Source organism: Grampus griseus, assembly GCF_964374135.1.
Source record: "Grampus griseus genome assembly, chromosome: 14".
Classification (NCBI taxonomy): Eukaryota; Metazoa; Chordata; class Mammalia; order Artiodactyla; family Delphinidae; genus Grampus; species Grampus griseus.
Genome location: NC_139008.1, coordinates 8882675 through 8907104, shown reverse-complemented (window position 1 = coordinate 8907104; position 24430 = coordinate 8882675). Strand labels below are relative to the sequence as shown.

General features: G+C 46.8%; 1 protein-coding gene across 1 annotated transcript in view; it reads right to left on the bottom strand.

The window, feature by feature from the left end:
* Positions 1 to 1396: 1396 nt before the first annotated feature.
* The window catches only part of HIP1 (huntingtin interacting protein 1), a 153535-nt gene continuing 130501 nt past the window's right edge, over positions 1397 to 24430 (bottom strand). The window contains exons 20-32 of the mRNA XM_082669740.1: positions 22581 to 22667; positions 22268 to 22375; positions 22050 to 22186; positions 20162 to 20272; positions 19327 to 19385; positions 18832 to 18925; positions 11127 to 11227; positions 10337 to 10442; positions 9068 to 9191; positions 8558 to 8619; positions 6140 to 6248; positions 5102 to 5175; positions 1397 to 4736 (exon numbers count right to left, since the gene is read on the bottom strand). Of these exons, the coding sequence (XP_082525866.1) occupies positions 5123 to 5175; positions 6140 to 6248; positions 8558 to 8619; positions 9068 to 9191; positions 10337 to 10442; positions 11127 to 11227; positions 18832 to 18925; positions 19327 to 19385; positions 20162 to 20272; positions 22050 to 22186; positions 22268 to 22375; positions 22581 to 22667 (1151 nt within the window). The 3' untranslated portion in view covers positions 1397 to 4736; positions 5102 to 5122. The remainder of the gene's footprint in view (positions 4737 to 5101; positions 5176 to 6139; positions 6249 to 8557; positions 8620 to 9067; positions 9192 to 10336; positions 10443 to 11126; positions 11228 to 18831; positions 18926 to 19326; positions 19386 to 20161; positions 20273 to 22049; positions 22187 to 22267; positions 22376 to 22580; positions 22668 to 24430) is intronic.

Genomic DNA, 24430 nt, shown 5'->3' with positions numbered 1-24430 from the left:
AGGATATTTTGGCTATATACCCTTGGCTTCAATCTCATCTAGGCTACCCTCCCACTTGCCCATTTCAACCCTTTGTTCATTTTCACTTTGCCAGGGCCACCCCTAGGTCCCAAACAAATTTGGCTCCTGTCTGTATAAACCCTAACTCCCCCTCGGTCCTTCTTTACGGCTTGTTAGCCATAAAACATTCTGGTGGCCTGATCTCACGATTCCCCGTAAGAAATACTCCACTGGCCAGAGTGACCAGCCACCCAGGCTGCCCTCTAAGAACTGGGGCCTGGCCACAGGGCCCCGGAAAGACCCCTAAGGGGGTAAGTACCAGAGCCTCTGGGGCACCTGGTCAGTGTCATGTGCAGGTTTCGGGGAGAAGGCACTTCAAAGCCTGGGGCCCCTGTTTGCTCCCGGTGGTTCTCTGCTTGGCTTTCTGGACCTCTCAGTTTCACACTCAAGCTCCAGGAGTGACATGCAAGAGGGCTGTGACCAAGAACCGTCCATTCTATCAGTGGGGCTTCAAATGGAGCAGGCTCACCTTTGCATCCTGCTAGAGAGAGCAGAAAAACACAGCTGTAGGCAAGGGTTTCCCGTTTTCTGTATTTATCAAGATCATCTTCCCCACTGGGCACTTTCAACACTATTTTCCTTCAGTTTTCCTGATTATTTGACCTCCTTAGTTACAGACTCTACCGATGGCTTGCTTCATTCTCTCTGTCCTTTGTGAGTCATTTGGGCAATCCCCCTGCTTGCCAACCCCAGGCCTTCCCCATCTCCCTTCCTCCCTGGCAGGTCCTGTTGGCTTAACGCACTGGCAGCATTAGGTTACAGACGATCCTGCTGGGGAAAGTCACCATGCAGCCAGCCCCATTCTGTCAGCTCCCTCTGCAAATCCTCTGGTAGCCATGACCGGCTCGCTCTGAATCCCCTTGTGATTGGCATCTTCTGGCCCCGAGCAGAATTCGCCCCATGCATTTTTCAGATGGCAGATTATTTTTACATCTTTAGGGTGGAGAAAGGAATATCCATGGCTCAAGACCCCAGATTTCATGCAGTGACCTGGCCTTCTAGGTAAATTACAGTACTACATTGAACATTTAGACACTGTTTGATCACTCCCAAGGACGAGAGGATAGAGAGGATGGAAAAGTGCTAAGGGGTGCAAACTAATGTTTCTTTCTTCTAAAGTAGCATAGGAAATGCAATAGTTTTACGCTTCAGAAAACGTCCTGTTTTTAAGACACATTCCCAGAGGTGCAGAGCTAAGTGGATTCAGTGAACCTTGGGATATAAATGTAGGCTTTTCACTGAAACCCCAGACCTCAAAACCACATTGATTGGTCAGTTATCACCACTCCTCTCCATTGCCAGGTTGAAATATTTATTGAAAAATTGAAAACACAGATGCAATGTATTATACAAAGGAAAGTCTTAATACCATAATAAAAGTACTTTTGGAAGGAAACAAAGCCAGTGGCTACCTGCCCTGGGAAGGTAGGCACTCAGTGAAAAATGAAATTCATTTATAGGAACTATTCTAATGGAAAATTGGGGAAAAGGTTAAAAACAGAAGAAAAAACCCAATCCCATCCCTGAAAACCTAAATGTGAAAGAGTTTGTTATAAGTTTGAGACAATTGCGTTATCACCAAGATTTATCTGAACCCCCTCAGTTTGTCCCTGTGAGTAGTAATCAGCCTAATTTAGGGCCTTCAAACCTGAGGTAGTTGAGGGTCACCTGAAAGACATGTCTGGAAATCACCTACTCTCAGAATCGGACCCAACAATGTTTGACCAATTGTTTCATGTTGCTTTGGCTCCTGGGGTGAGAAGCCAAGTTGCCACTGTGGGTTGCTAATCCTGTATTTTGGTCTGGACCTGGGAGATGTGAGCAGTAGACAGCTGGCCCGGTATGCTGTGTTGATGGCTGGCAGGCCCGAGGTGGTGGTTTTCTATGCAACAGGCAGCGCGGTCTCTGGAGGACCGAGGATGGCGGAGACCGGGCAAAGCCAGTCTGGTTGGAAGGCCAATGCCAGGACTGAAGGCTTTCACTGGCAGAAACGATTTCCAGAGACGCAGAAAGGTGGTAGAAGGTAGCAAGAACATCACCACTTGGTAAAGACCAAGGTAAGTGGAGCCGGGAGATCCCTCTAGACTAAGGAGCTGGCCAAGAAGCAGGCGCCACCCAGGTGCAAGCCCCAAACCAGCTCCTCAGTGAGAGGCCGAAGCAAACCAACCGGACTGGAGACATGAGCTCATGATCCCCGTGGTACCCGGTGTAAACCCTGCCGTCTGCCTTGGCAGCTCAGACACTTCAAAGAAAGGATGCTCTGGACAATGGTTCTTCCAGCCACTGGGTCAGGGACTCCAATTCAGGGATCCTGTTGTGGGCAGCAGAATCAGCAAACAATCTAAGTTCGAGTCTCATTTAAACTCCGTGCTCAGATATAAATAACCCCACAGAGGTAGGTCTTTCCTTCAATGTTTTTTCCTTATTATGAACACTCATATCCTTACTCTAGAGATATGAGACACTGTGCTACACAATTAAAATCATGGATACGGCTGTATTTCGGCCTCTCGTCAACGCTAAGGCATCACTTCATTGCTGTCCTGCCTTGCTCTGACCCATTCACACTGACCCATGAGACTCAAGTCACGAATGATGCTCAGTGACTAATTTAAAAGGCTGTGAGGTTCATTTTTAGCCTGAGGATGTGATTCCTATTTTAACCAAGGCATTTCACACCCAGGATAACACGCTCATTTTTAGAGTAGCCAAGGTACGACATTTTGATTTGGGCTAGAGAATGGACTAGCTTCTGAGTCAAGCGATTATAAAAGTAATTATACTAATTCTGACCTATATTTCCTCATGTGAGACTGAATTAGCCTGTGTTCCTGTTTAAGTGCTTTCTTAACTGTCTTATTACTCCGGAGAAGCCCATGAAGGTTTTAAAAATTACTGTGGCTTCTTTTTAGAGGGAGCGTTACTCAGGGAATCCTAATCTGGTCCCATATACTAGATTTTCCCCCCATCGGTAATTTGGAGCACAATAGTCTGAATGGCTTTGATTCTGGAAGTGAGGACCAGCCACGTTTGGAAGTGTTGACCCATGCTGAGAACACACCAATTGGCTTAATAGGCACAGCTGGGCCAGGGATGCTACACATCATCCCTTCTGAGGCTTGGGTGGAAAAATAGTTGAGCACAAAGAAGCAGTAAACGTAAGACCGGTCAGTTTCTACTGCTGCCGCCTCGTCAGCCCAGTATGGAGATCACACATCTGCGTCTCATAAACTGAGCTCATGGGACGCAGGTTTTTGAGTGCCCTAGTTAGAAAATGCAGAGAAAGGGAGTCGGCGGTGGGGGCTTAGGAAGGAGAGAGTTGATTCACAGTGATCAAAAGGGAGTCTCACAACCTGTCACGTAGCAACACTCAGCAATGGTCCTTGGGGACAGGTCCTGGGAAGTGCTTGTTGGCTACTACCTATGAATTGCTACAGATAAAGGAAGGAAGACGTTGTTTGTCCAAGATGGGAAGGTCACTTAAATGCTGGGGTCCATCTGGAGGTGAAGAAGTGCTGGCGGGCCGCCCATCTCCAGGACGTCGTTCAAGCTCCTTCTGTCCTCATCCTGTCCACGAGGCAGCCAGGGCCCGGGATGTGTGGTTGGAAGGGGTCAGAGCCAGTGGCCCTCCTCTCTTGTTTTCCCTGACCCAGATGCTCTGAGGAGCTTTCCCCTTCAAGACCCAAACCGGCAACGACAGATCGGGATGGCCTCTAGGTCTTGCTTCCGATTCTTAAAGACGGATGTACTCAGGCGGCAACGCAAGCCTAGCCACAGTCACACCTGAAATCCTGGTTGCTGCCAGCACTGCTGCTAATGGAGATCAGTCAGAATATTCAAGGTACCAAACCAAGCCCAGGGTCTTTCCTGCTGGGAGCAAGTAAGTTGGCCTGATCTTCTGGGTCTGTCCATTAGGTAGAACATGGAACTATCTTCTTGAGATTCAAGAGGGTGCCAAGGCAGACATTTGGAGAAAGGGATTGGAAACCCCTCACGTGTTCCCTCTTAGGGCCCTGCCTGGGTATGAAGGGAGGTGTCAACTGAGGGGCCATGGAAGATTCCTTCCGGGGGGAGGAAGTGTGGCTACTCTCACCGGCTGGGTTCAAGCATGGGATAAGGCTTTTCAGCCCGGTCACAAGGAGTTTCCAAGAAAGGTGGCCTCCTGAAGACCTGGGCTGTGTGCACCCTTCCTCTCCCTCTCTCTGTCGCCCCTCACTTGTGAAGGTGGGCAGAGCTTTCGGCTGGGCTCCAGCTTTAGAAGGCAAGGCACTCGCTCTCCTTCCGCCCGGCCCCAGGGAGTGGCCTCGGCTGACCCACACTTGCTCAGCAGGACGCTCGGCTCGGGGGGCCGGCGGGGAGCACCGTGGCGAAGCCTAGGCAGCACCATTGCTGTGAGCTGCTGTGGTTAGGGGCCCCCAATAGCTCAGGGCTTCAGGGGCGATCCCCTGGGAGTGTTGGCTATGTGAGTGAAACTTGGGGAAAAAAAGACCCGACCACCATAAGAAGCAGTGGGAATCCATGGGACTGCCAAAAGAGGGGGGCACTGCCTTGGCATTCTCGGCCAGGACACTTCTGCTCTTCTTCCGACTCTGTGCAGCCTCAGGGTCGGGTCACGGTTTGGAATCCACCAGTCCCCCAGTGTTCACAAGTTTGTGCAAATGATGGAACGGAAAAGGCTGAGAAGAAAACAGAAAAGAAAACGCGTAAGATCTTCGCTCTCCAGCTCAACAGCAGTAGCAACAAGCCTCCCACCCCACCCCCCAACAAGGACACCAACTGTTTGGGGGTAAAACAGGCAGGACCGGGAGGGAGGTCCCCTCTGTCGGGGTGGCCCTGGGCTCCCCTCTTCTTGGCGGTGGGGGAGGAGTGAGAGAACACAGATCATGGGCTGTGGAGGGAGTCTTTGGAAGGCCGGGCAGGTGCTCAGCACCGGATGAGGGGCGTGGCGTGCACTCCCAGGGGCTGGCCCGTGACTGGGGGAATCACACACACACACACACACACACACACACAGATGGGCAACAAGGATTTACACGCTGACCTGTGGGACGTCGGTGTGACTCTATTCTTTCTCGGTGATCGCTTCTTGCAGCGTAGGTGGTGATGCTTCTGTTCCTAAAAGACAAGTGTCACTTATGTTTCATAGTGTTTGGTGCACGCACACATTCATCTAGCCAACAGAAACGGCCGCCAGGTTGGGCTCTAAAATACATAATCATAACCACCTATTCCCTGGGTCAAGTGTCCAGGAATGACTGGGCAGCATCTGTGGTGGGCTCCCAGAGTCAATGAGCCCAACGAGAATCACGATCTTGGTTGTGATCAAGTTGGCTACTTTGGATGTTCAGAAAAGCAGCCCGCACAGACTCCGGGCGACCAAGAGTCCCTGGGCTGGTGGGGTGAACCTTTCTCCACTCCACACTGTTTCTAGCTCCTGACCCTTTCTGTCTCTCGCCATTGCTACCCATAGCTGGCTCTAGGCAGCCAGAAGCTTGGAATTCACTTGCCCTGTCTGCTGGACCTTCACTGACCACTATTCATTCATTCACTACTCAACTTGATGCTGGCCTGAAACTAAACTCCTGGGGAGAAAAACCAGGCTAACTGGGTCTGGAAGGCAATGGTGTGAGTGAGTGACCATTCAGTCCACTGGTCAACATTCAGGTCTTGAAAGATGACCACAAAAGCTTTCTATTCACCACCAGTTTGGGGCTTATGGGTTATTCACCACTGGAGAAAAAAGATGCCCTGTGAGGGCTTCCCTGGTGGCGCAGTGGTTGAGAGTCCGCCTGCCGATGCAGGGGACATGGGTTCGTGCCCCGGTCCGGGAAGATCCCACGTGCCGTGGAGCGGCTGGGCCCCTGAGCCATGGCCGCTGGGCCAGCGCGTCCGGAGCCTGTGTCCCACAACGGGAGAGACCACAACGGTGAGAGGCCCACATACCGCACAAAAAAAAAAAAAAGATGCCCTGTGAATAGAAGGGAGGAGGGAGAAGTTCCTGGTTCCGCTGTATGGGAGGGGGAGGCCCACAGCATCCCCCCACCTCCCTCCCTGGGGGCTGTGCCAGTCCTTGGCTCACCTTCTTCCCAGCCCTCGGCAACACCAGCGAGCTCGTAATGCTTTTTCCGAAGCTCTCCCAGTTTTTGACGCTCCTTTTGCAGTTCGTTTTCTAGCTCCAGCACCCTAACCTGTGGGGAAAGTGGCCTTTGCTTTGAGCAGGGACCTGAGAACGGTCTCATGTCGACCTAATCCCTTTCCTCTGTGGTCCAGGACTCGTCGTCCATGTTATCCATAGCTTACCCAGTCCTCAATTTCACCCTTGTCTCTGCTCTAATTTCTCCATCCTCTCGTTCATCCATCTATCCCAATGGCTTTTATGCTTTCTCACTGGGACCCTCTACTGGAAATGAATGATACTTTACGGTCCAAATGCCTAAATGGGAGTAGGGCTTATCTTACGTTCCTCTGATAAATCACTAACTAAAAACATACTACTCAGCTATTAAAAAAAATGAAAAATCTTGCCATTTGCGACAACATGGATGGATCTAGAAGGTATTTTGAAAAGTGATGTAAGTCATAGAAAGACAAATACCATATGATCTCACCTAAATGTGGAATCTAAAAAACAAAACAAACAAAATAACATGAAAAGAGACTCACAGATACAGAGAATAAACAGGTAGTTGACAGAGTGGAGGGGAGGTTGAGGGGGGTGAAATATGTGAAGGGGATTAAGAGGTACAAACCTCCAGTTATAAAATAAATAAGTCACAAGGGTATAATATACAGCATAAGGAACATGGTCAGTATTATTGTAATAACTTTGTATGGAAACAGATGACTACTAGACTTATTGTGATGATCATTTCGTGATGTAGGCAAATGTCAAATCACTATGTAGTACATCTGAAACTAATGTAACAGTGTACGTCGACTCTATTTCAATAAATAAAAAGAGAAAAAATGGAAAGAAAAGGACAACTCTAATGTTTAGTCTACCTATATGATACATTCTAATCCAGCTGTAACCCATCTCCTTCAACCCCAGTTCTCTGGAAGTCCAGACAGGAACCAAATACAATGGTTCTGGCATTTTTGAGGGGTTGGTATAACTTAGGGTTACTATTGTGCAGGAAAAGGTACAATCTCACTAAAGGAAGGGTTGGTTCTTGGCTATTCCTCCTCATTAACTATTTTATTTATTACTGCAAGAAATATTTGCTGAGCTCCCATAATGGACCCCAGGCTCTGTTACAGGTGCTGGAGACACAGTGGTGCTCAGACAGACAAGGTCCCTGCTTACCCCTTACCTCATGGGGGGACGAGACAAACTAATGAACAAGAAAAGACCTGATCATAAAGCAAATGACACAGGGCGACTTAGTGATAAAGACTAAGGGTGGGCAGCAAAGGCTACTCTCAGGAAGTAACTTTTGACCGGGAGAGAGTCATGAGGTGAGGTTGGAGCAATAGGCAAGGATCGTTACGCCTGCGGCCCACGGGCCAGGGGAAGGAGTCTGGGTCCAAAGGAAGTCCAAAGGAAGCCAGCGGAAGCTTTTAAGCAGGGAACTGACATGTCGTCATTTACATTTTTACAATATGTTGAGGCTGAATGCATTGAAGATGGGCAGAGAGGAAGCAACTAGACCCAGTAAGGTGGTTTGGTTTTTTTTGCTTTTTAAACTTTTTATTATGGAAAATGTAAAACATATACAGAAGGATGGAGACTGGTACAGTGAACCCCACCATATACCTTTCATATTGCTCCATCAACTACCAACTCGTGGCCAGACTTGTCTCAGCAATACTCTTTCCTGTTCTCCCTGCCCCGCCATGGGATAATTCTAAAACACATACTTGCATACAATATAGATAAGTTGCTTCTGCAGTAGCTCAGCAGAGACAACAGAACTGAGCCCAGTTCTTTCAGTGTCTACAGACACCTGGCACATGACTTTTCCTAAAAATGCTGAGTATAGACTTCACCAGTCTCAAGCTGGACTTTACCCCAGGACTGTGACCAGAAATTCTAGAACAAGGATGTCAGGTATTCTCCAGGATCCTATTTTGCATGGCATAACTTTACTAAAACTGAGAAATGGCATCGCCTTTGATGGGTTAACAGTGGATTGACTTTTAAAAAAAAAAACCTGAAGGTCATATACAAATAATTCATATTGAAAGTTTTCAAAAAATTGTCAATATAAGACTATTAAATACCAGTTTATGGTCCGCTTAGGAGAGAGCTGATAACATTTTGAGGGATGCCAGACCAAGACGGGTGGGCAAGAGTTAAGATTCTGATCTTTACTAATGACCTCTGTCCACCTCCGCTGTTTCTTCCAGCATCACTTACGTTCATTCTTGGGGTGATATGTACCTCTGTGTTCATTTCCCCCGCGAGTTTCTCTCTGACTTCTCCCCATGGGAATAATATGTGGGGTCAGTGTCATAGGCAATGGAGTCTGACCAGACTTAGAGATGGAGTTCCTACCTGGGAATCCATCTCCTGGCGTTTGATCTGGGTCAGCGTCATGCTTGAGAAGTCCATGCTGTCTGCAATGATGGAAATAGGAGGGTCTTGTCGAATGACACCCCAGCTGACACTTACCTGAGAGGTGGCCGGTGCCAATGCTCTGCTGAAATGCTTGGTTTGTCATTTACCAACATACGCGTGAATGTAAGTGAGGGGTGGAGAGGGAGGAAGACAATGACAGGGTAACTAGGGTCAGACCCCACCCCAATGGACAATCAGGCCTGTGGAGTCATTTCTCTGAATTCAGAGAAATAGCTAAATGGACAATCTAGCTAAGGCCTGTCCCTAGAGTGACCAACAGCATGCTTGTGTGGTGTCTCAACTTTTGAGAAGGTAAGTTTGAATGTACAAAGATGAAAAATAAGACAGAATTTGGAAACAGGACTGTGGGAGATCGGAATCGTGGAGAAGAATGTAACGAGCAGCCACATGGGATGGATGAGAAAAGCGCTGCTTCTGAAAGGCTACCTGTGTCCTCGATCTGTGATTTGCCAGAAATGGTTGAGGCCACAACTGCGGCGGTGGCCTGGTTCACGCCCCGAGAGGCCTGCTGCAGCTGGGCCAGGTTTGGGCTGTCCTTATCAGCTTTCACCTGCCAGGACCAAGCAGATTTAGCGTCACACAACATAGAGCAGCAAGGATGGAATCAGATAGTTGGTCTGATGGTTCTTGACAAACATATGGGCTCTGCTGTGGTCACCACTCAACTTCTCAAAAATCGCTACCTAGGGGGTCAACTCCTGGCATCTCTCTCTAATATCAAAAATCATTTCTGGGGCTTCCCTGGTGGCGCAGTGGTTAAGAATTCGCCTGCCAATGCAGGGAACACAGGTTTGAGCCCTGGTGTTCAAGAAGATCCCACATGTCGTGGAGCAACTAAGCCCGTGTGCCACAACTACCTAGCCTGCGCTCTACAGCCTGCAAGCCACAACTACTGAAGCCGCGAGCCACAACTACTGAAGCCCACGAACCACAACTACTGGAGCCCGCGAGCCACAACTACTGAAGCCCGTGTGCCTAGAGCCTGTGCTCCACAACAAGAGAAGCCACTGCAATGAGAAGCCCGCGCACTGCAACGAAGAGTAGCCCCGGCTCGCTGCAACTAGAGGAAGCCTGCACTCAGCAACGAAGACCCAACACAGCCAAAAATAATAAATAAATTAAACAAATAAATTAAAAACAAAATCATTCCTGGCTTATTTACTTGGTGGCCTCGAACTCTAGCTTTATCACTATTTTGGGACAACAATAAATAAGGACAGTAAAAGAACACTCCCTGGGGAACTCTACAACTCATGGAAGGATTTTGGTGACAAGCTTTGCATTAGGATTAGCTGGGGCAATGGTTCAAATCTGGACCCTTTTGAAGAGAGGCAGACATTAATTGTGGAACTTCAGAGCCAAGACAGGTAACCAGCTTACTGGGCCGGCATTTTCCTTATTTGAGCGCTCCTTGAACGTACGATTGCTCATCAGAGGTTGGCATGGCTGGACACGTAAAGGCCACTTGCAATAAAAATGATGAAGACAAAAGGCATGCACGTGGAGAGGTGGGTTAGAGGGGCTCCCTGCCGAAAGGCTTTTAGGGGACCCTTGGAGACAGAATTTTTATCTGGGACTCAACCTACCTGGATACTGGATAAATAATCAGTTCTTGGGGCCAGTGCCATGGTCCAGGTATATTTTCTAACCCAGTCAGAACTTACAGTGTCCTGGGGAGCCCAACACAGGTCCTACCTTGGATGCGGCCACAAGCTGGGCGGTGCTAGCAGCAATTTCATGCGAGCAGACCATCAGCTCCTCAAATTTCCCTCGGCCTTGTACCACTAGATCAGCTGCATCCCTGATAGTCAGGTGAGAACCAGATGGGTTATGAAACTGACAGCTGCAACCTCTAATGACCTCACCTTTAGACCACGCCCATCACCCTGGCAGACAGGGAGCTCAGCCAGCCTGCCCCACCCGCCGTGTTGCTCCAGGAGACCCAGACTCCTTTTTTTTTTGAAATTAATTTTTTTTATACAGCAGGTTCTTATTAGTTATCTATTTTATACATATTAGTGTATACATGTCAATCCCAATCACCCAATTCATCCCACCACCACCACCCCCCGCTTTCCCCCCTCGGTGTCCCTACATTTGTTCTCTACATCTGTGTCTCTATTTCTGCCTTGCAAACTGGTTCATCTGTACCATTTTTCTAGATTCCACATATATGCGTTAATATACAATATTTGTTTTTCTCTTTCTGACTTACTTCACTCTGTATGACAGTCTCTAGGACCATCCATGTCTCTACAAATGACCCAGTTTCGTTCCTTTTTATGGCTGAGTAATATTCCATTGTATATATGTACCACATCTTCTTTATATTCAGACCCAGACTCCCTTTGAAACTTTCAGTCCTATTAACTTCCCTATCAACAGTTCATTTCTAGGGGGCAGATTCTTCCCCTTAGTTGTTCTTTGGGGTGGATCATTGGAAAGCAGGGTGAAGTGAGGAGCCTTGGGATGGATGGATACTTACACCATGACAGTGGCTCCCCAGCCCACAGCTTTAGAGGCCGAGATAAGTCCTTCCGTCCATCGAGAATTCTTGGCATAAAACTCTTTAGGGGATGCTGTACCCTAGGGAAGTGAAAAATACTATTAGCTATCTTTTATCGTGTGCCTACTGTGTGCCAGGTGCTTTTATATATATTATCCCATGCAGTCTTCACAGTAACCCCGAGGGGTGAGCATTATCATTCCCATTTTTTTTTTAACATCTTTATTGGGGTATAATTGCTTTACAATGGTGTGTTAGTTTCTGCTTTATAACAAAGTGAATTAGTCATACATAAACATATGTTCCCATATGTCTTCCCTCTTGCATCTCCCTCCCTCCCACCCTCCCTATCCCACCCCTCCAGGCTGTCACAAAGCACCAAGCCAATATCCCTGTGCCATGCGGCTGCTTCCCACTAGCTATCTACCTTACTACGTTTGTTAGTGTGTATATGTCCATGACTTTCTCTCGCCCTGTCACAGCTCACCCTTCCCCCTCCCCATAACCTCAAGTCCGTTCTATAGGAGGTCTGCGTCTTCATTCCTGCCTTACCCCTAGGTTCTTCATGACATTTTTTTTTCTTAAATTCCATATATATGTGTTAGCATACGGTATTTGTCTTTTTCTTTCTGACTTACTTCACTCTGTATGACAGATTCTAGGTCTATCCACCTCATTACAAATAGCTCAATTTCGTTTCTTTTTATGGCTGAGTAATTATCATTCCCATTTTTAAAGATGAGAAAACTAAGATTCAGAGAGGCAAAAATACTTTCCCTAAGGATATGCAGGAAATAAATGGAAATAAATCCTAGGCTTTTCTGACTCCAAAGCCTATAGCATTTCTATCACATCCCAATATCTCTATATTGTATATATAAGAATATATATATTATTTATATGTATATACAAATAACTTGTGAACTGAGGGGAGTCTAGCCGCTCTCCGTGATTTGCCAAAAGAGGACAGTGAGTACACAGTGAGTGATTAAAAAAATAATTGCTGAGGGGTGGGGGAGGGAATTGGAGGAAGGGAGACAAAAGGTGTAACTTCCAGTTATAACATAAGTAAGTACTAGGGCTGTAATGTACAACATGAAAAATATAATGAACACTGCTGTGTGTTATACATGAAAGATACTGAGACTAAATCCTAAGAGTTCTCGTCACAAGGAAAAAACTTGTTTTCTTTCTTTCATTTTGTATCTATAAGAGATGACGGTTGTTCACTAAACTTACTGGGATAATCGCTTCATATGCGTTAAGTCAAAGCATTACGTTGTACACCTTAAACTGATACAGCGCTGTGTGTCAATTATATCTCAATAAAACTGAAAGAAAAATATAATAATTCCTACTTGGAATTTTAAAATGCTTTTATGCTTCGGAAGTACCTGACAGTCTGAGAATCTACAGATACTCCTTGCTCAGTCCCTCCTTCTATTTTGGGGGCAGAAAACATCACCTCTCGGACTGATAAAAAGCACCACCAAAGCAGATATAGCTCTGTTCTTTTTTTTTTTAATTTAATTTTACTTATTTTTTTATACAGCAGGTTATTAGTCATCAGTTTTATCAACATCAGTGTATACATGTCGATCCCAATCGCTCAATTCATCACACCACCATCCCCACTCTCCCACAGCTTTCCCGCCTTGGTGTCCATATGTTTGTTCTCTACATCTGTGTCTCAACTTCTGCCCTGCAAACCGGTTCATCTGTACCATTTTTCTAGGTTCCACATATTGCGTTAATATACGATATTTGTTTTTCTCTTTCTGACTTACTTCACCCTGTATGACAGTCTCTAGATCCATCCACGTCTCAACAAATGACCCAATTTCGTTCCTTTTTATGGCTGAGTAATATTCCATTGTATATATATACCACAACTTCTTTATCCATTCATCTGTCGATGGGCATTTAGGTTGCTTCCATGACTTGGCTATTGTAAATAGTGCTGCAAAGAACACTGGGGTGCATGTGTGTTTTTGAATGATGGTTTTCTCTGGGTATATGCCCAGTAGTGGGATCGCTGGATCATATGGTAATTCTACTTTTAGTTTTTTTTTTTTTTTTGCTGTATTTGGGCCTCTCTCTGTTGTGGCCTCTCCCGTTGCGGAGCACAAGCTCTGGACGCGCAGGCTCAGCGGCCATGGCCCACAGGCCCAGCCGCTCCGCGGCATGTGGGATCTTCCCGGACCGGGGCACGAACCCATGTCCCCTGCATCGGCAGGCGGACTCTCAACCACTGCACCACCAGGCAAGCCCCTACTTTTAGTTTTTTAAGGAACGTCCATACTGTTCTCCATAGTGGCTGCATCAATTTACATTCTCACCAACAGTGCAAGAGGTTTCCCTTTTCTCCATACCCTCTCCAGCATTTGATGTTTGTAGACTTTTTGATGATGCCCATTCTGACTGGTGTGAGGTGATACCTCATTGTAGTTTTGATTTGCATTTCGCTCATAATTAGTGATGTTGAGCAGTTTTTCATGTGCTTCTTGGCCACCTGTATGTCTTCTTTGGAGAAATGTCTATTTAGGTCTTCTGACCATTTTTGGATTTGGTTGTTTCTTTAATAATGAGCTGCATGAGCTGTTTATATATTTTAGAGATTAATCCGTTGTCCGTTGATTCGTTTGCAAATATTTTCTCCCATTCTGAGGGTTGTCTTTTCATTTTGTTTATGGTTTCCTTTGCTGTGCGAAAGCTTTGAAGTTTCATTAGGTCCCATTTGTTTATTTCTGCTTTTATTTCCATTACTCTAGGAGGTGGATCAAAAAAAGATCTTGCTGTGATTTATGTCAAAGAGTGTTCTTCCTATGTTTTCCTCTAAGAGTTTTATAGGGTCTGGTCTTACATTTAGGTCTCTAATCCATTTTGAGTTTATTTTTGTATATGGTGTTAGGGAGTGTTCTAATTTCATTCTTTTACATGTAGCTGTCCAGTTTTCCCAGCAACACTTATTGAAGAGAATGTCTTTTCTCCATTGTATATCCTTGCCTCCTTTGTCATAGATTAATTGACCACAGGTGTGTGGGTTTCTCTCTGGGCTTTCTATCTTGTTCCATTGATCTATGTTTCTGTTTTTGTGCCAGTACCATATTGTTTTGGTTACTGTAGCTTTGTAGTATAGTCTTAAGTTGGGGAATCTGATTCCTCCAGCTCCGTTTTTTTCCCTCAAGACTGCTTTGGCTATTCAGGGTCTTTTGTGTCTCCATACAAATTTTGATTTTTTGTTCTAGTTCCCTAAAAAATGCCATTGATAATTTGACAGGGATTGCATTGAATCTGTAGATTGCTTTGGGTAGTATAGTCATTTTCATAATATTGATCCTTCCAATCCAAGAACATGGTATATCTCTCCATCTGTTGGTATCATCTTGAATTTCTTTCATCAGTGTCTTATAGTTTTCTGCATACAGGACTTTTGTGTTTATTCATACAAAATAAACCTAGATAGGTTTATTCCTAGGCATTTTATCCTTTTTGTTGCAATGGTAAATGGGAGTGTTTCCTTATTTACTCTTTCAGATTTTTCATCATTAGTGTATAGGAATGCAAGAGCTTTCTGTGCATTAATTTTGTATCCTGCAACTTTCCCAAATTCATTGATTAGCTCTAGTAGTTTTCTGGTGACATCTTTAGGATTCTCTATGTATAGTATCACGTCATCTGCAAACTGTGACAGTTTTACTTCTCCTTTTCCAATTTGTATTACTTTTATTTCTTTTTCTTCTCTGATTGCCGTGGCTAGGACTTCCAAAACTATGTTGAATAATAGTGGTGAGAGTGGACATCCTTGTCTTGTTCCTGATCTTAGAGGAAATGCTTTCAGTTCTTCACCATTGAGGATGATGTTTGCTGTGGGTTTGTCATATGTGGCCTTTATTATGTTGAGGTAGGTTCCCTCTATGCCCACTTTCTGGAGAGTTTTTATCATAAATGGGTGTTGAATTTTGTCAAAAACTTTTTCTGCATCTATTGAGATGATCATATGATTTTTATTCTTCAGTTTGTTAATATGGTGTATCACATTGATTGATTAGCGTATATTGAAGAATCCTTGCATCCCTGGGATAAATCCCACTTGATCATGGTGTATGATCCTTTTAATGTGTTGTTGGATTCTGTTTGCTAGTATTTTGTTGAGGATATTTGCATCTATATTCATCAGTGCTATTGGTCTGTAATTTTCTTTTTTTGTAGTATCTTTGTTTGGTTTTGGTATCAGGGTGATGGTGGCCTCACAGAATGAGTTTGGGAGTGTTCCTTCCTCTGCAATTTTTTGGAAGAGTTTGAGCAGGATGGGTGTTAGCTCTTCTCTAAATGTTTGATAGAATTTACCTGTGAAGCCATCTGGTCCTGGACTTTTGTTTGTTGGAAGATTTTTAATCACAGTTTCAATTTCATTACCTGTGATTGGTCTGTTCATATTTTCTATTTCTTCCTGGTTCACTCTTGGAAGGTTATACCTTTCTAAGAATTTGTCCATTTCTTCTAGGTTGTCCATTTTATTGGCATAGAGTTGCTTGTAGTAGTCTCTTAGGATGCTTTGTATTTCTGCGGTGTCTGTTGTAACTTCTCCATTTTCATTTCTAATTTTATTGATTTGAGTCCTGTCCCTCTTTTTCTTGATGAGTCTGGCTAATGGTTTATCAATTTTGTTTATCTTCTCAAAGAACCAGCTTTTAGTTTTACTGATCTTTGCTACTGTTTTCTTTGTTTCTCTTTCATTTATTCCTGCTGTGATCTTTATGATTTCTTTCTTTCTGCTAACTTTGGGTTTTGTTTGTTCTTATTTCTCTAGTTTCTTTAGGTGTAAGGTTAGATTATTTGAGATTTTTCTTGTTTCTTGAGATAGGCTTGTATAGCTATAAACTTCCCTCTTAGAACTGGTTTTGCTGCATCCCATAGGTTTTGTATCATCCTGTTTTCATTGTCATTTGTCTCTAGGTATTTTTTGATTTCCTCTTTGATTTCTTCAGTGATCTCTTGGTTATGTAGTAATGTATTGTTTAGCTTCCATGTGCTTGTGTTTTTTACGTTTTTTTTCCTTGTAATTCATTTCTAATCTCATAGCATAATGGTCAGAAAAGATGCTTGATATGATTTCAATTTTCTTAAATTTACTGAGGCTTGATTTGTGACTCAAGATGTGATCTATCCTGGAGAATGTTCCGTGCACACTTGAGAAGAAATTGTAATCTGCTGTTTTTGGATGGAATGTCCTATAAATATCAATTAAATCTATCTGGTCTATTGTGCATTTAAAGCTTCTGTTTCCTTATTTATTTTCTGTTTGGATGATCTGTCCATTGGTGTAAGTGAGGTGTTAAAGTCCCCCACTATTATTGTGTTACTGTTGATTTCCTCTTTTATAGCTGTTAGCAGTTGCCTTATGTATTGAGGTGCTCCTGTGTTGGGTGCATATATATTTATAATTGTTATCTCTTCTTCTTGGATTGATCCCTTGATCATTATGTAATGTCCTTCCTTGTCTCTTGTAACATTCTTTATTTTAAAGTCTATTTTATCTGATATGAGTATAGCTACTCCCGCTTTCTTTTGATTTCCATTTGCATGGAATATCTTTTTCCCTCCCCTCACTTGCAGTCTGTATGTGTCCCTAGGTCTGAAGTGGGTCTCTTGTACAGAGCATATATATGGGTCTTGTTTTTGTATCCATTCATGAAGCCTGTGTCTTTTGGTTGGAGCATTTAATCCATTCACGTTTAAGGTAATTATCGATATGTATGTTCCTATGACCATTTTCTTAATTGTTTTGGGTTTGTGTTTGTAGGTCCTTTTCTTCTCTTGTGTTTCCCACTTAGAGAAGTTCCTTTAGCATTTGTTGTAGAGCTGTTCCTTCATCTGGTACATAGCCCTCTGCCTTTTCTGCCTTTTCATCTTGTCTATGTTTCTGTGAATGTGGTTTTTGTTCCACAGGCTGCAGGACTGTAGTTCTTCTTGCTTCTGCTGTCCGCCCTCTGGTGGATGAGGCTATCTAAGAGGCTTGTGCAGGTTCCCTGATGGGAGGGACTGGTGGTGGGTAGAGCTGGGTGTTGCTCTGGTGGGCAGAGCTCAGTAGAACTTTAATCTGCTTGACTGCTGATAGGTGAGGCTGGGTTCCCTCCCTGTTGGTTGTTTGGCCTGAGGTGACCCAACACTGGTGCCTGCCTGGGCTCTTTGGTGGGGCTAATGACAGACTCTGGGAGGGCTCACGCCAAGGAGTACTTCCCAGAACTTCTGCTGCCAGTGTCCTTGTCCCCATGGTGAGCCACAGCCACCCCCCGCCTCTGCAGGAGACCCTCCAACACTACCAAGTAGGTCTGGTTCCGTCTCGCCTGGGGTCACTGCTCCTTCAGCTGGGTCCTGACGTGCACACTACTTTGTGTGTGGCCTCCAAGAGCGGAGTCTCTGTTTTGCCCAGTCCTGTCAAAGTCCTGCAGTCAAATCCCACTAGGCTTCAAAGTCTGATTCTCTAGGAATTCCTCCTCCCGTTGCCAGACCCTCAGGTTGGGAAGCCTGACGTGGGGCTCAGAACCTTCACTCCAGTGGGTGGACTTCTGTAGTTTAAGTGTTCTCCAGTCTGTGAGTCAGCCACCCAGCAGTTATGGGATTTGAGTTTACTGTGATTGTGCTCCTCCTACCATCTCACTGTGGCTTCTCCTTTGTCTTTGGATGTGGGGTATCTTTTTGGTGAGTTCCAGTGTCTTCCTGTCAATGATTGTCCAGCAGCTAGTTGTGATTCTGGTGTTCTCACAAGAGGGAGTGAGAGCACGTCCTTCTACTCCACCATACATTTATGATGAGCCAGATACATTTTACTCATCAAAATATTAAACAATTCTGGAACCTGAGAAATTCAAACTCCGGGTGCTGGCAGATTTTACTTTTGATGAGACCCTGCTTCCTTGAAGGCTGGCAGTCATTTCACTGTAACATCACGTGGTAAACGGTATAGCTTCGTTCTTTATAGGATTGTTTTTAGGCTCATAGCCCCCTCTCTGGACCTTTGTCTCCTGAGCTGCAGCCACACACGGGCACATGAGAAAGGAAAAAAGAGGCTGATGACGCCAGCAAAGGAGCAAGAAAACTGAAGTGATGATGTCAACAAGGGACGGAGGCAGAGTCTGTCTGAATCACTGCGAGTTAACTGCTGTTGGAAAGAGACATGGCAGGGACTTCCCCAGCAGTCCGGTGGTTAAGACCCTGCGCTTCCACTGCAGGGGGTGCGGGTTTGATCCCTGGTAGGGGAACTAAGATCCCGCATGCACAGAAAGAGACATGGGCAGAGCCCACAGTGGAGAGTCAGCACCAGGTTGGCATTTCTGATTTGCCTGGTTTTAAAAGTCCTCACTCCCTCCTCCGAGAGTCCAGACTTGCAATGCACACTGGGCTTCCATGGCAGGTTCCAGTGACATCCACTGGGGTGAATGAGCCTGCCGCTGGAGGCTCTGGCCGACTGCCCTCCGGGGACCTGGCCATGCCCCAGCTTCTTTCCATAGCATTTGTTGACGTCCATGCGAGTGGCAGCTGTGCCCTCAGGTGGACACATATGGCTGGACGGCAGCACACCTAGACCTCACTGAATGTGTATCGAGTAGACTCCACCTCTCACTGAGCTGGGAATCAGTAACCGATGTTTGCTCTGTCTAGGGCCCTCACCCATGCTTACCCGGCCACTCTCCACTATCTCTCTCTGGAGCTCCTTTGAGGCCACGATCAGGACCTTAATAGCCTGCATTAGGCTGGTACAGGAGCCAAGGATCCTGCAACAAGCAAAAACAACAACAAAAAAGTCAGGGACACAAAACAGAGACCAAAAACAATGCGGAAGACTTGTTTTCTTTTTCTCTCCTGAACACACGCAAACTTGGGATGGGAAAAAAGGCAGGGAATATTCTGGAGGTGAAGCTCTGAAGGAAAGGGGGGTGAGAGAGGAGACTTGATTGTGGATCTTCTTCATAAGGAATAGGTAAGTAGTGACTCTTGGGGTTTCTTTCCCCTATAATGCAATATTGATATCATGGTCATCATTAATACTGATATTGACGATTCCATAGACTCAGCCCTTCCCTGTGGTGGCTAAGGTTCTATTCTAATCAGTATGATCCAGTACAGGAAAGACAGATCCTGATCACCTAGGTGTCACCACGCCGCTCAGACTGACCTTTCATTCACCTCCAATTTAACTCCTGTGTCTCCAGCTCGGGATTTGCTGAGCATCTCCTATTAAAAAAGAAGCAGAGTTTCTCAGTACATCACAGGTACTGAGAACCCACTGGTGTCCTGCTACACCTGGGGTCCAACATCCTGCAGTAGCTGAGAAACCTAGAAGTGCCCACCCATGTCCTCGTGAGAGTCAGGAAAAGAACCCAGACCTCCGGTCTATTCAGTGGGAGGCAGCTGGAGCTATAGTCTGTGTCTTGACATTTTGGCACCTGGGCTGATGTGCACAGAACTCTGAGAGCTACGGCACCATGCCAACAGGGGCAGCTGCTACCAGGTCCTCGAGGCAGGCAGCACACCAAGGCAGATGGCCTGAGTCTTCCATCAAAGGAGTAACATGTGACCTTTCCAATGGTGCCCGCTCAGCTTTTCCCTGAGACAACAGTTACCGTTGGTTTACTGAGTGCCTGGCACCGAGATCCATGTGCATTACCTCACTGAGCTCTTTACAACACCCCTGTGAGGAAGGTACTGTTATCATCACCATCATATAGAAAAGGAATCCGAATCTTAGCGGGGTTAACGTAACTCAGCGGTCAGTCTGGAGCTTGAATGTAGGATGGCCTGACACCAAAGTATGTGATCCTTGAGGAAACTGCTCATCTTCCCTTGGAGAACTTTCTATTTTCTGTAACTCAGAGATCCCAGGGGATTTGGGTTTTGGTTTGTTTTATAGGGGGCTCTGCAGAGAACCGCTAAGATATATCCAGCGGGCAATGTTGCCAAAAGGTAGTTGCACAGCATCACCTTAGGTGATCCTGCAGAGACTTTCATACCTCTATTCTGGCCGTAGCGGTTTCAATGGCAGCAGAAGTGGCAGCCATCTCTTTGTCCACCAGGTCCCCCAGTTCCTCCTGTTTGATGTCCAGGCCTCTGGGCAGGAGCTCCTGTGAACAGCATCATGAAGGCGGAAATGACCCTTTGACCTCCTCTCTACCCTCCCGTGGTGGACAGGTAACCCCCACATGACGGCAGAAGGTAGGAGGGTCCCACCACGTAACACACTTCTGCACGCTGTGGTGGGACTTGTCTGGAACTCTCTACCACATGAGCTCTGCAACTCCACACTCCTCCCACCTCTATTCTCACTCAGAACCCACCTCTTTCCAGAAGGCCATCCCTGTTGAACCCCACACAAGGCCATTCAGTTGCAGCTGCTCAGACCCTGACCCCACCATTGTGCAGCAGTGACTGTATTTGCTGCTTGGGAGGTACTTTAAAAACACCTTCAGGGCTTCCCTGGTGGTGCAGTGGTTAAGAATCCACCTGCCAATGCAGGGGACACGGGTTCGAGCCCTGGTCCGGGAAGATCCCACGTGCCGCGGAGCAACTAAGCCCGTGCACCACAACTACTGAGCCTGCACTCTAGAGCCCGCGAGCCAAAACTACTGAGCCCACGTGCTACAACTACTGAAGCCCATGAACCTAGAGCCCATGCTCCGCAACAAGAGAAGCCACCGCGATGAGAAGCCTGAGCACTGCAACGAAGAGTAGCCCCCCGCTCGCCGCAACTAGAGAAAGCCTGTGTGCAGCAACGAAGACCCAATGCAGCCAAAAATAAAATAAATAAAATAAATAAATTAAAAAAAAATTCAGATGAGGGAATTCCCTGGCGGTCCAGTGGTTAGGACTCTGTGCTTTCATTGCCATGGGTTGGATCCCTGGTCAGCGAACTAAGACCCTGCAAGCCACTTGGCGGAGCTTGAATGAGAGATGATGAGGATATGATCTCTGGCCCTGGTCTCTTCCTTCTCTGAATTTATCATTCCTACTATTTTAGGTGGTAATATTCCTACTATTCTAGGAATTAAAAGCTGCCTTGCAGTGTACTCCTTAAATAGATCTGTATCACACTGTATAGAAATGGTTGATTTCCAGGACTCCCCGATGGTCCAGTGGTTAAGAATCCACCTTTCAATGCAGGGGACCCAGGTTCAATCCCTGGTCAGGGAACTAAGATCCCACACACCACGGGGCAACTAAGCCCACGTGCCACAACTACTGAGCCTGCGCACTACAACTAGAGAGCCAGTGTGCCACAAACTACAGAGCCCACATGCTCTGGAGCCTGTGTGCCACAACTAGAGAGAAGCCCGCGTGCTGCAACGAAGAGCCCATGTGCCGCAATGAAAGATCCTGCATGCCTCAACGTAGATCCCGCAACTAAGACCCTGCAACTAAGACGCAACGCAGCCAAAAATAAAATAAAAATTAAAAAAGGTTGATTTCTTTATTTTTCTTCCCCAGGGAGACCATACCTTCCCCAGGGGACCTATTTGTCCCTGTAGAACTACACCTGGCACAATTCCCTGTACATAGGTCATACTCACTACATCTTTATTGAGTGAATAAATATATTATTTTCATTTTAGGTGTTACCTGCCCAGCCAGATAAAAACCCTTGAAAACAGGAAAACTGTGCTCATCCTTCTTTGACACTGCTTAGCACAGTGATGATCACACAGAAGATTTGTAATTAATATCCAGTGAATTAAATACAACTGGAAAGTCATTCAGAAGGTCAAGTTTTACAGTTCTAACTCTACCTTCCCGAATCAAGTTTAAAGTACAGAAAGAACTGGCTTAGAACATCACTGATCCCTGAAGAAATCCCCAGCACTCATACCAAAAAACGACATTCCCCAGGGATATCACTGATGATACCTCGCCGATGGCTGTGATCCTGGTGAGGCAGCTCCTCATGGCTGTGCTGTCGGCACTCTCGACGATTCCTTCTTCCTCCAGGAAAGACAGATAGGTGAGGGTCTCCCTGCCATACTGCTTACAGGCCTCGGTCAGAGCTGCAGAGGCAAGGCGACAGAGACTTTTAAAGGCCCCCTGCTCCCCGTGCTGTGGTGGTGGCCCCTCACCCTGGTACTTACAGTCGGCAGGCTCTGGCGGGGCTCTAAGGCAGGTGGTGCTGCCATGAACAATGGTGTCACTGGTCAAGTGGGCCAGGAGGGTTACTGAGTGCAGAAGCCCACTGATATCTGCCAGGAGTTTAAAGGAAACTTTCTCAGTCCTGCTGGAGGGGGAGGGCGGTCACTTTCATACCTCCTTCCTCCCCGCTTTGCAAGTTAGACACACACACTCCTTTCTGGGTGCCTAGGAAATGGTCATCATTGCCACGTTCCAGCGTCTCGGATCCCTGCCCAGCTGTCACTAGTGACAGACCCTCTCCTTCACCTCTCTTACCTTCTGGGCAGGCCAGATACTGGCTCCAGCATTTTTCCAGTTGCTCGATGCAGCTGGAAACGGACCTGACCTTGGAGAGTAGGTGATCTGTGAGAGGGAAGACAGGGCAAAGTCAGAGTCAGAGCTGTCTCAGCTCACTTCATCCTTGTTAGTTAAGCTGCCTGACAGACGACCTTCCCAGTGGGGGGCCCCAGCCCTGCAGGAGCTTCCCTAAGAAGGGGGAGGGAGGAGAGATCGATGGCTATGCTGGTACGTGATTCTCTTACTGTAGCTTCAAAGGCTGTACTTCTGAGGCTACCTGGTCCTTTAGCCAAGAACCACGGCAATGGCATCACGGTCTAGCTTCTGCCCCTCATTTCCCATCACTGCCACTGAATCAAATCCAGGCCTTCCTGTTAAGTGTTTCAAGGCCCTTGGACTCCCATTACTCTTGGGCTCAGACCCCTGGCTCCCCGTTCTGCCCACAACACCGTCATTCCCACTGCTGTGCCTCTGTGCACTGGTCCACGGAGACTGAATCGCACGCACAGGAGTTAAAAGTAGGGGCTCTTGCGTCTCGTGGCATACGTGTTGTAGCTCCTGGCTCTATCACTACTGGCTGTGTTCTCAGGCCACATGCGCCTGCTTCCTCATCCGACAAAGGAGGAATAATAGTACCACCTCCTGGCATCACAGTGAGGGTTGCTGGGCCAAGGCACATAAAGCGCTTAGAATCGTGCCTGGCATATTGCAAGCACTCGGTAAATGTCAGCCGTTTTTATGATTATTATTCCCCACTCTTCTTCCTCTCCATGGCTTTATGTCTCTCCTCTTCCTCCAAAACCCAGCTCATACCATCTCTTGTGGAATCTGCCCACAGCTGCCCCATGTCCTGGTGTTCTCGCAGTAAATGAGGTACCCAGTGTGCTACTTCATTTGCAACTGTTGGATTTCCCTACAGACGGGTTCCCCACTGAACAAGATATCACAGTCCTTCTTGAAACACTTCACCAAATCGAGACCTTTCTAGCTGATAATAAAAATCACCCATCAGGGCTGCCCTGGTGGCGCAGTGGTTGAGAGTCCGCCTGCCGATGCAGGGGACACGGGTTCGTGCCCCGGTCCGGGAAGATCCCACATGCCACGGAGCGGCTGGGCCTGTGAGCCATGGCCGCTGAGCCTGCGCTCCGCAACGGGAGAGGCCACAGCAGTGAGAGGCCTGCGTACCGCAAAATAAATAAATAAATAAAATCACCCATCAGCTGTTTCTTCCCGTCTGCCTCGTTCTGAATGGGACCTCTCAAGACCATCAAGTCCCCTCTGCTCGAAAATGAGCTGTAATGAGATCTGTTCACGGCTACGTCCACGACTTCACAAATGCCCCGGGCCTGGATGCTCGCCCATCTACTGTGCACCGGGGCCCTCCTCTCATCACGGGGCTCCTGACTTCACCATATGCCCTGAGGACTCTGGGGCACGCAGAGTGGGCCCTTGCTCACGCCCGTGACCCTGTGGGGATTTTATCGTTTCTGCCTCTCCACGCTTAAGGATGATGACTCCCTGTCTAGATTTGAAGCTCATGGCAGCCACCTCTGGATTCAGACCACACTGTTCTCCTTAGAGACACAGAGGCCTGTCTGTTCCTCCTCCTCCCGGCATTCAGAATTGTTACCAGGCCTTGGCTCCCAGGATGCATTTCATCAGCGTGATCCACGACCAAAGCAGTAGTTATCACACCCGGGGCGGGGGAGGGGTGAGAGCTGGGGGTGGTGGGGGGGTTTAGAAGATACTACTGCGCAGGCCCTGTGCTGCAGAGCTGCCGACTGAATAGAAATTAGGCGTGGTGGGGGGGGGGGGCCCTGGGCATCCCC